Source organism: Corythoichthys intestinalis, chromosome 1, assembly GCF_030265065.1.
Source record: "Corythoichthys intestinalis isolate RoL2023-P3 chromosome 1, ASM3026506v1, whole genome shotgun sequence".
Taxonomy (NCBI): Eukaryota; Metazoa; Chordata; class Actinopteri; order Syngnathiformes; family Syngnathidae; genus Corythoichthys; species Corythoichthys intestinalis.
In genome coordinates, this window is record NC_080395.1 from 76,971,161 (window position 1) to 76,983,516 (window position 12,356).

Genomic DNA, 12,356 nt, shown 5'->3' on the forward strand with positions numbered 1-12,356 from the left:
TAATCTTTTTTATGAAGTGAATAAGGTTGACCACTTACTTCAGCCCCAGGACACCTGGGCGGCACCATACAGCAGTTGTTGTGGAAGCTACTTTAGATGACCTTCCGAAGGTGCACGGGGTCAAAGTAGACAAAGATCTGCTTGTTGCCGTTGGCGTAGGGGTCGGTGTAGGACCATGGTGTTTCACTGAACGTTATTCGATTGAAATATTACATAAAATAAAACACGTAAAAGCTGATTGTTTCCAACATGGCCCCTATAGCAAAACAATGAGGTTTTTCGATTGAAAATTCTTGTGAATGAATGCTTAAATCCCTGAATTAAGCAAAAAAAAAAAAAAGTGCAGGTAACATTTATTTTGCGTAAATATGTTGAATGTGCGGCTTGTCTTTAAAGAGCACACGACATGAGAAAAAAAGTCTTAAATGCCATTATTATGTGAATTAGAATCATATTTTGAGACAATTCTACTATATACAACAATTTAGCAAAGCGCAGATGACGAGAAATTAGTCTTTTAATCTGCCGGCTGGCCACGCCTACCATTATAGGGCTTTATCGTCCCCAACAGGTGGATGACGTCAGCGGTAGACTGGGCTCATCGGTTGTACTATTCAGCCCATTGAGGGGGAACTATTCACAACGAGGAAAACGCGACGAAGAGAGCTGCAAAATGTCATTGTTTCTGTCTCTTTACTTCAATATTTTTACAGCATTTTCTTTTTATCCAAGCATTTTCCCCAACTGCTAAATAAATGGCATCGTCATGACAAATAACAGTCTTGTGCTAAATGGAATATGAAATCATAAAAACGCATTTATTCAGGACGACATGGCAAAATTACTCCATAATGGTCAAAACTGTCGACTTCACCTTTACTGTCGCACCTCCCGAACGATATTTTATGACACCTAAATCGGACATATGTCATTTCCCTTCCCTGGCTTCGGAGAATATAAACAAACCAAAAGGCGTGAAAGCTAGCCGACATGCTAACCCGAACCGAGTGATGTTTCAAAGTCTTCCATGCGAAAAATCACACATAACTAGCTTGGATTATTTGACATGACGGCTGGCTTGCCGATTGTCTTCGCGGATCGGCAAACCGCCCGGCGGAGAGCAATTTACAGTTCGTTCCCCAGAGGAGGGTTGCTGCAGTTGTTGAGCAGCTAACGTCCTGCTAATGTGCATGAGGAGAGCGTTTTACATGCCTATCAATGATCAAACGTAAGTAGTCTTTTATTTAAAGAAAGTTTGTCGTGTTTACTTTGTAATAACTGTATTAATATTTGTCATAATACTAAACAAGATGTTTACTCACTTCCTTGTAAGTCCAATGGTCCCACAGTAGTTGGGCTTGTTTAGGCCAATATCCACGGTGAATGGGAACCTTTTGAAACTCCAAAAAGGCGCATACTCCTCTCCCTCATACAGAATTATTTTTCTGCAGCCGTTTGGCTTGCGTGATACGAAATATAAACGTATTAATCCGCAAAATCAGCTGAATCCTTCGTCCTCATACACAACTGTATAGTGAAGAGGACGCCTTCTACCGTACACGTCACAGCGCCCTCCTCCTCAATGCAAGACCGAAGCCGGAAGTCAGTCATTTTCATGACGCGGGATTTAAAAAACTAAATAAATATAGCGATCGCTTCCACACAAATCCAAGCGGTCCATATCATTCAGGAGCATAAGATACTACGTGTATTATGAAATAAACATGCTTTTTCGTGTCACATGCACTTTAAGTTCACTGTGGCACCGCCTTACTACAAGAAAGAGCTTTTTACGTTGAAATTCTTGAGAATAAATGCTTAAATCCCTGAATTAAGCAAAAAAAAAAAAAACAGTGCAGGTAACATTTATTTTGCGTAAATATGTCGAATGTGCGGCTTGTCTAAGTTCACTGTGGCGCCGCCTTACTACAACAAAGAGCTTTTTACATTGAAATTCTTGAGAACAAATGCATAAATCCCTGAATTCTTTATAGATACATACATAAGTCTCGAGGCTTGGTTAAAAGCAAAAGACAAGCATATATTTTACTTAAAGATGAGCCGCACGTTCGCCATATTTAAGTTCACTGTGGCACCGCCTTACCACAAGTCAACAACAAAGGGCTTTTCACATTGAATTTTTTGTGAATAAATGCTTAAATCCCTGAATTCTTAATAGATATGGACGTAAAACATTCCCGATTCCTACGTGAAAAGCAAAAAATCGTGCAGGTAGCATTTATTTTGCGTAAATATTACGAATTAGTCATTTACGAAAATTATCCCCCTCCATGTGTAAAGAAAGCTTTTTCCATTGAAAATTCTCTTCGTCTTTATAGATATGGATGTAAAACGGTCTCGATTCTTGGTTTAAAGCAAAAAAAAATAAAATATTGCGAGGTACAATGCCAACGCTGTGGCTGCTAATTCCTCCCATTGTTTTTTTCCTCAACGTTTCAAAATGCATGCATGGTACGAAAACTATAATAATTACCTTAGATCCTCGAACAAATCAGCCTGAGACAATCCTTCTGGTTAGTATGCGGTCCAGCTTTCGTACTTTTCAAATGTAAATCTGGCTTTCACTCCCACCGACTTCTAATAAATGAAGCTGAGTCACACAACTCCTTCCAGGCAGGCGGGGCGCAGTAAATGAAGGAGTTTTGATGTCAAGTATTTTGATGTCTAGGCAGAAACCTAAAAGGAACCCTTATTAAATGACATGTTGGTTTTGTATGCTTTATTTGAATGTTAGTAACTACCATAATTTCCCGAATATAAGGCGCATCCGTGTATAACGCGCACCCCAAATTTACTTGTAAAATCTAGGGAAAATTATTGTACCCGTGTATAATGCGCACCCTAATTTTAGCACCACTAAATAGAAGAATACAAGAAAACAGAGCTCGTGTATAGATACAGAAATATCATTTTACTGACTGGTGAAACACAGCACAAGCATAGCACTTTGGTAGTTCAAAACATTACCGTAAACTGACCATATGTACGGTAATAATATGATCTGATAACTTCTTGAACTTACCAGAATCCAGGAGAAAACAAAACAGATGTGACTTTTCTTTTAAAGGCTGCTGTATAACTTGCATGATGAATAAATGTTTCCTCCATGGATTGATACGGTAAAATGAAAGTGAGAACGTAAGTCGGAAATCCGAGAGAGCTCATCGCTGTCGACACGACAGTAAAAATAGGAACTATTGTTATATGGGTTAGAGTTTTCCGAGGGACAGATATAGTTGACAGACACAGGAAGTCTGTGTTGTTACATTTGTTATGGTCCAAGTTGCGGAGCTGCAATAAACGTTGACTCAACTGAGTTCAAGAAACTAAATTCTGTGCTTTATGAAGAGTGAAAAAAGCAGAATTTAACACAGACGAAATCTTTCGGCCGATCATAGTGAAGTATTACCGAAACAAAATGGTGACGTCACGTACGGTAATGGTCGGCAACGGATCGCCGCATACGTTTCTTCAACACAACATGGCCGTGTGAATAAAAAAATTGTTTATATATATATATATATATATATATATATATATATATATATATATATATATATATATATATATATATATATATATATATATATATATATATATTTCTGTCTCCATCCATGTACCCGTTTATAATGCGCACCATAATTTTATTTGATTTTGGGGAAAAAAGTACGCGGTATATTCGGGAAATTACGGTAATCTATAATATACAAGATTTTAAACTAATTTGCAGCTCAATATAATAATAATAACTTTTTTGCAACTGAAGTCCCTATTTTGTTTATGCTGCAAGGTTGTGTAGTAAAATGGTGCACCGTATTTACGTTCCGCAAGAAGAGCCTATATTCCGCCTACATTCCTTTCAGGGTGTGAGGACTACGATTTCGTGCTTCATTTTGTCAAATTACACCTGGAGTGTAATCTGCCAACCACCAGAGGACAGTCTTGACTCATTAAAAAAAACTTCTAGGAAGAAATTATATTTTGCTGAGACATTAATGCTGCTCTATGTCTAATCAAAGTGCTTCGCACATTTTCCACGATGCTTTAAAGACACCACAGGATTGATCATGCAGGCTTGATCATAGGACTCGTAAGGGTTAATATACAAAGCAGAACATTTTGCAGTAAGAAATTAATAGAATACAAAGTACTGGAAACCCAAAACACAAAAAAACTGCATTATTATTACTGATATTGTTATTATTGCTGGGATATGCTCCAGCTTCACACCTTGAACAGGATAAACGGCATAGAAAATAAATGAGTGTCATTGTTAGTTGCTCAAACATTCTAATACTGTCTGTGATATTCCTAACAGATCATGGACATTGATTTGTTGCAAGTCAATCTTTGCATGGAAGGAGGCCATCTCAAGGAACTGTTCTGTGTCCAGTGGTTATGTGAGTTTGGCCTAGTGGAGAACATAGAGCTTGTGGTGGAAGAGTACCGCCAAAACAGGGGACTGCTGGTATGTATCCGCAAGAGTGGCATGTATTTGGCAGGTTACAGGAAAAAAAAAAAAAAGAAAAAAAAATCACATAGGTAACTTATATCTTAAGTACTTTTTTTACTACATTGCAGTCATTATAAAATATGTTATTGATCAAATTGATAGTGATTTATAAGAGAAATTTCAATTCACATTTTAAAAGGATGTTTAATGACAAAGCTGTGACACGGTTTTCCTTTAACTTGAATAGAATAGCCCTTTATTGTCATTATACAGTTGAATGAAATTTTGGAGCATCTCCCTTTACAGTGCAGGATAAGTTAAAATCTCAAAAGTGACTTGCAAGTATAAAATGTAAATGAATAAAAAATGTGTATGAGATTGTCCTATGTTCAGGCAGTGCAGATAATCAAAGTGAAGTAGCAGCAGTTTGACATTGATGGTATTGAATATTGCATGTTAATATTGCGCATCAGTAAGTATTGCACATAGAATATGTGTGAATAGAAGTTAAGTAGCAGCAGTTTGACAATGAAGTCGTTGAATATTGTATGTGTGTAAGTATTGCGCATAGAATACTGCATGTAAATGAATTTTGGACATTGGTTGATGTATTACATATGGCAGTTCAGGGTGGAGATGGCTTTTGCAATGAAACTCTTCCTCAGTCTGTTTGGTCTTGCTTTTAAACTCCTATGGTGTCTCCTGGAGGGGAGCAGTTCAAACAGCTGGAAACCCGGATGTGAGCTGTCCTTGAGGATGTTTAGAGCTCTGCTGAGGCACCGGGAGGAGTAGATGTCCATCAGGGAGGGGAGAGGACAGCCAAAGATCTCCTGTGCTCCTTTGACTGTCCTCTGAAGCCCCTCCATGTCTGTGGCAGTGCAGCTCTCGTACCAGGTGCAAATTCGGTATGTTAATGGCATTGTCTCACAGTGAGTCCCAACCCCTAAGTTAGTGTCTTATGTGAGTGAAATATATGGATAAGATTTTACACTCACCATGTAACACACATTCTGTTCCTGGTTGGATTGTTGTTCTCATTTAGGCAACAAGTAATAATAATAATAACTAGGCCTGCAAGCAGGACTGAACAGGCCCACGCAATCTAGCGCAACTCGGACCTCACGCAACTCGGACAGTGTGCAGGTCAGGGTGGTGGCAGATCGTCCTCTCTAATCATCTCATTAGAACCTAACATGCTCGAAAGTCGCCTCTTTACATTCACACACCTAAGAGATAAAAACCCCTATTGGAGAGAGTACTACAAAAAAGGAGCAAATAAAGGGTCGTCACTGCAACAGAAAGAGACATGTGGACATGGGCCGTAAAATAAGTATTTCAAAAGGGCTTGAAACTACAATGACCAACCTGAAAAGAACTGGACATATATTAGAAAAATGAGTGACTTTCTATTGCCACTAGTTGGCGCTGTGGCAAATGACCCCTACAGGACCCTTCAGAGTATGACTCAACAATCACGAGATGTTTGGCGCAGATATGTTGTAGAAGTTATGACTGTTCAAAACTTGTGGTGAGACGAAATGGCTTCAGTCATTTTCACTTCTCCTGTTGGACTCTTCTGCTTCAACCAAACCTCAGTATTTTTCATCAGGCACCTGAACACATGTCTTATGGCTCCCCTGATGCAGGTTTCAGGTGAATATATTTTTTTACTTGGAGGAGGAGCCTGTTTAGTAAAAAAAAGGCATTTCCTGTTCCCACTAGGGGGCGCTAGGCCTAATGGGTAATGTTTCAATGCACTCGTGTTAAGGGTGGGATCCCGCACATACATGCCAGATATGAAAAAGATTGAACGTTGTGTCAAGCAGCTATTAGTCTTTTACTGAATTTGTCATTTTGCCGAAAAAATGGCCGACTTTGGCACAAAGCCCAGGTCAGACCCATGGATGAAAACGCACCATTTTGAAAATTTTAGATCTCCTATGTCTCCTGAATAGTCTAACCAATTTTGAAGATGATCCAACTAACTCCGTCTGTGATAAAGTCTCAAACGTGCACCCTGTTAATTGATAAAAATTTCATATTCGATCCAAAATACCCGATTTCCTGTTGGGTTTGGAATATGGGTTCAAGAGACTTTTTGGAGCAGTTTTGCACAAGGTATCGACTCCCCAAATTTCATTGCTCTACGATTAAAAAAAAACCTAATAGGAAACGCCTTTTTGAAAAATTCAAGGGGGCGCCACTGAGCCATTTTGTTACATTTTTTTTGTAACGTCGCAAGATTATCGAAATCCACGCGAAGCCGCATGTATGTGCAAAATTTGGTGAGTTTTCGTGCATATTCAGGCCTCCAAATGTAAACTATACTACAAATGGATAAAATTTTCACATTCGATCCAAAATACCCGATTTTCTGTTGGATTTGGAAAATGGGTGCAAGAGACTTTTTGGAACAGTTTTGCATAGAGTATGGACTCCCCAAATTTCATTGCTCTACGTTGAAAAAACCCAATAGGAAAGGCCTGTTTTAAAACTCCTTTCTGTTGCCACTAGTTGGCACTGTAGAGTTGATGCAAATGACCCTTACAAGGCCCTTCAAGGTATGACTCTCAACAAGCACGGGAAGTTTGGCGCAGATATGTTGTATATCTGCTGAGTTATGACTGTTCAAAGTTTTTTGTGAGACACATTTTTGACGGTCATTTTCACTTTCCTGTTTGGTCCCCTCCGCTTCAACGAAACCTCAATATTTTTCATCAGGCACCTGAACACGGGTCTTAAGGCTCCCCTGATGCAGGTTTGAGGTCAACAGATTTTTTTTCCCTTGGAGGAGGAACCTGTCTCGTAAAAAAAGGCATTTCCTGTTCTCACTAGGAGGCGCTAGGCCTAATGGGTAATATTTCAATGCACTCGTGTTAAGGGTGGGATACTACACATACATGCCACATATGAAAAAGATTGAACGTTGTGTCAAGGAACTATTAGTCATTTACTGAATTTGTCATTTTGCTGAAAAAATGGCCGACTTTGGCACCACGCCCAGGTCAGACCCGTGAATGAAAACGCACCATTTTAAAAACTTAAGATTTCATATGTCTCCTGAACAATCGCACCAATTTTGAAGATGATCTAACAAACTCCCTCGGCGAAAAGGTCTCAAATGTGCACCCGGTAAATCGATATGAATTTCATATTCGATCCAAAATAACCGATTTCCTGTTGGGTTTGGAATATGGGTAAAAATATTTTTGGGGAGCGGTTTTGGACAAGGTAAAAAGTCCCCAAATTTCATCGCTCTACGCTGACAGACCCTAATGTTATAGGCCAATTTTAAAAGTTCAAGGGGGCGCCACTGAGCCATTTTGTTACATTTTTTTGCAACGTTGCAAAATTATCGAAATTTACAATTTTCCGCACGTATGTGCAAATTTTGGTGACTTTTTGTGCATGTTCAGGCCTCCAAATTGGCCGTTTTCATTTGCCATAAAAAAAAAAAAAAATAAAATAAAAAAAAAACCCTCTGCAAAACAATAGGGCCTTCGCACGCTTAGTGCTCGGGCCCTAATAATAATACATTTTATTTATAACGCACTTTACATTTGAAAAGTTCACAGAGGTTCTGCCTTTTGTTAAAACAAAATCATGTTCGAGCCTCTGTCCAGCAATTTCAGTCTTTCATGGTGTGGAAATCAGCAGCACTAGCATGCAAATGTCCATATTGTCCACCTTCACGGGCTTAGATGCTTTGTCTTGCCTCCATCCCCAGGCCGTTGTGAGCACCCTTATAGGTAGTCAGAACAGTTCTCATCAGAGTAAAACAGGCTATTGTTATTGTGGTGCCTGCTGCCGTTGTTTTCAGGGTAGTGACGGGATCTGTCATTCACTTGAGTAAACGAATCCATTCCAGATCGTTCAGTAAAAAGATTCGTTCAAACAAATCGTTCAACGAATCGTTCGCCCCCCTCATCTCCCTCCCCGTCCAAATGAATCGTTTGGTTAGTGAAGGGGAAATGACGTTGCCGAACGAATCACCAAAGACCGCTTCGCAGTATAACTGAACGGGAAGTGACATTCTTGGTCCCTCCCTCTCTCTTGCATACAGGCTCCTCATTGACCGCTCATCGTAGTTTCAGTAATGAGTGACAGGCGATATCATTCTGCTTTCACAGACAGCTTTGTCTCCCTCCCGCTGCTGCAAAAGCGAGGGAGAACTTCCGCGTCGTCTGTCCTAGTTCTTTTTTTTTTTTTTTTTTTTTTTTTTTTTTAAACCTGTCCTGTTCAGCTGTTTGACACAGAGAATGGAAGTCTAAGTGCCCGGATTCTGAACAGTTTTAATGTTTCACATTGAGAGTCTGACATACTCCCATTGTGATCATTCAAAATACCTTTTTATTATGACAAAGCAGCGAACAGGAAGGGATTATGGGGGGACAGAAGAAAAGAAATACAAGAGAAGAAAGAAAAGAAACACATACACAAACAACAACAAGAAATACATTGAACATCTAAACTAGTTACTAATATGCTGGTGCTATCGTCAGCGAGATGTATTTCCGGTTTACACCATGTGGGGGCCTATTGGCCAGTGAAAGAGGAGAATGGGGGTGGGGGTGTCTATAAGACTATAAACTAAGTGATTGAAAGGGGTAGAGTGTACACAAATCAGTTCTGTGATCTAGAACCCAGTAATCGTGTGAATCTCTTATGAGTGAAAGCCCGTTGGCGACCAACCCTACGCCGCCGCATCGCCAATCCCGGCACCGGAACCCCCAACCCGAGCATGCCCTACCACATCCAGCAGCACGCAAGCCCCACCGGGCACGCGACAGCCACACAGACGGGCGGAGAGACCGCGCGGGCACCAACCCAGGGCCACGGCCCACACCCAGCCAGCCCGGGGAGGGAGGGCGGGCGGGGGGATCCATGCGCAGCCCACCCCTCCTCCAACCGCCCAGCAAAGGAGCCACCGTCACCCCCCCCCGGGACCCAGGGTGGTCCCCCGGGCCACCCGCGCGCCCATCAACCGGCCTTCAGGGATGGCAGGAGGGGACGCATCACCAACCCCACGCCTACACCCACCCCCGCCCGCCCACCCGGACCACGAGCCACAGCCCCCCAACCGGCACGGCACGCCACGGGACCCCCAGCGGCCCACCAAGCCCCAGGCAAGGCAGGGTCCCCCGCCGGTGCAGGCGACACCCCGCTGATACACCGGCGCCCAGCCAGCGACCCGCGACGGAGCGCAGGGCGGACGCCCAGCCAGAGAAGAGAGGGGAAGGCGGAGGCAGGAGAACGCCCAGGGACTGCCATGGGGCGACGCAAGATCGGAGACCCGACCCCCCAACCCACTCCCGCGGCCGGCAGCCGAGGCAGAGGGGAGGCCACACCCCGGGAGCCACGCCATATAGAAAAAGTGTGGGACCCACCTACCACCCTATTACTGTGGCTGCCAGGTTCCCGACTGGCAGCCATCACCCAGCACCGTGATGGGGGTGTGAGGGGAGGGTAGTGCAATGTATGCATTAAAATAGGAGAGCTTGGCTTGGGGCAGTGGGACCGCAGCATGGAGTTTCTGTCCAGCCGCCCGTCCCACCGCCCTTTGCCAGAGCCCTCCTGTGGAGTATGATGTGTGTGGTGCATTTAAAAAAGGTGCAGGGATGGCGGGGCCTGTGGTGAGGAGGCAGCCGTGAGGCCCCCCCCCCCCCCCAGCAGGTCCCAACCATCCCACAACCTTGGTGTGTGGTGCATTAAAAACAGGGGGGAGTCGGGCTGGGACTGTAAAGCCCCGTCCCAACTCTCCCCGGAGAAATGTATGAGCATGTAAGTGCCAGGGTGAAAAATATTTACAGTGCCGAAGTGAGAAGTGCGTGAGTTAAGAGGCAGGCTCCCGCGGGCGTGGCCCCGTCCACCAGAACCACCGGCCCCAGGGCGGAAGAAGCGTCAGGGCCCCGATCAATCCCCGCCCCAGAACACCCACGGCGCCTCCGCGACCGCCCACCCCCCTCCCACCCACCCCGCACCCCGAGCAGGCGCCACACCAAGCGCCGGCGACCAGGGGGCGTCCACCCCACCGGCAAGGGACAACAAGCCTCACCCTAGGCCCCGCGGGCCCCGCTAACGACCCCGCCGGCCGGGGGGCAGCCGCGGCCGCCGCGGCCCAGGGAGGCAGACAGGGCCGGAAACAGACCAAGGGGAGAGAAGCGCACCCCCCACAACCCACCCCCGGGCCAAGAGGGGCGCGCGGTATGGCACCAGAGGGCACCTCCCCGGCACCCGGTACAGGGAGACGCGGCTCCGGCCGGGCGGACCTGGGAGGGAACCATGGCTGCCGCATACACCCCCCGGCCCCCACCCCAACCCCACCCCGGCCGGCCGGGGAAGGGCCGCGGCCCCGGACCGGCACCCGCACGGCCCCCCCACCCGCCCACGACACCAGCGCACGCCCGACGGGACCCCCCGCACAGCCAGACGCAACCGGACAAGCCCCGGCCGAAAATCCCGGGGGCCAAGACCTGCGGCGGGACGGCCCAGGGCAGGACGCCAACAAACTCCACCTGTAAAGCTGATAGAAGAAGAGGTTTATCAAACACCATTAGATGTATGCCAAGGACCAGTGAAGTGTATTATTTACGCATAGTTCCTTAATTGTTCCAAGTCTGATAAGTAATATATAGGGTGTTCCAAAAAAAGTTGCATATGATCCCCAGCAGCTGGAAACCAAATTGTCCATGAGTATCCTTGTAAAATAAGCCCATTGACCGACTAAACTGTGAAGGAAGAAAAATTATTTATTACATGCTGTTGGGAGTGTATAAAACAATTCGGATTTAAACATGTCCAGTTTCCAGCTGCAGAAGGATGCATACAACTTCCCTGGACACCCCGCATACATCCATTTATGTATACAATTTTATTATTTTTGTGGCATTCCTTCGCAGGTGAGAGAGAATCCTTAGTCTATGTTCATCATTCTTGCGACCGTTTCCCACTGTTGTTCGTATTTGTCCATTTTATTTGTCTGTTTGGCAGATATTTTCTCTAATGTTATATATTCAATGATTAGATTTAGCCATTGGTTAATGCTAATGTTTTGTTTGTTTTTCCAATTCAACAATATTGTTTTTTTGGCTATCGTTAGACTTGCTAGTAGTGGACGGGTTTGATGGATAGAGATATTCACTGTATTCAGATCGCCAAGCAGACAAAGAGTTGGAGACAATGGAATCCTGCAGTTCAATAGGAAAGAGAGTTTCTTCGTTATCTGTGCCCAGAAATCTTGTATTGGTTTACATTGCCAAAGAGCATGAAAGTATGTATCTGAAATATCTTCGTTGCAGCTTATACATTTATCGGATTGGGAGAACCCCATTTTGTGCATTTTAGATTGAGTAATATGCCATCTGTGCAGTATTTTGAACTGTATAAGCTGAAGGTTCTTATTCTTTGTCATTATAAATGCATTTTTACAGATGTTGGACCAATAGTTATTATCTAATGTTACCGAAAGTTCGTTATTCCATTTTTCGATTGGTAGGCAAGTAGAGTTGTTACATGAGAGGGCTTTATATACTTTTGAAAGTATTTTTTTTTGTTGAGGATGTATATTTATTATTTTATTTACGAAAGGTGGTGGGTCTAACGTACCCGTTAGTGATGGAAATTTGCTTCTGATGGCTGCCCTGATTTTATTGTATTGAAGGAAATTGACCCCTTTGATCTGGAAATCTTGTACTATTTTTTCATATGACATGAATGTATTATCTTTAAACAAATGCTGTAACTGGTTTATTCCCGTATCATCCCATGTGCTGAAATAAATAGGAATTTTATTAACTACAAAGTCTGGGTTGTGCCAGATTGGTGAGAATTTACACGGGGCTTGTTGTGATTGCGTAATTTCCATACCTCTCCACCAGGCTTT

The 12,356-nt window shown here is 43.7% G+C and overlaps 1 protein-coding gene across 7 annotated transcripts in view; it reads left to right on the forward strand.

The window, feature by feature from the left end:
- LOC130918623 (adenylate kinase 7-like) overlaps positions 1–12,356 on the forward strand; it is a 219,082-nt gene that overhangs the window by 150,780 nt on the left and 55,946 nt on the right. For all 7 annotated transcript variants that reach the window (XM_057840478.1, XM_057840497.1, XM_057840487.1 and 4 more), the window contains one exon: positions 4,340–4,489. In XM_057840478.1, coding sequence (XP_057696461.1) covers positions 4,340–4,489 — 150 coding nt within the window. The remainder of the gene's footprint in view (positions 1–4,339; positions 4,490–12,356) is intronic.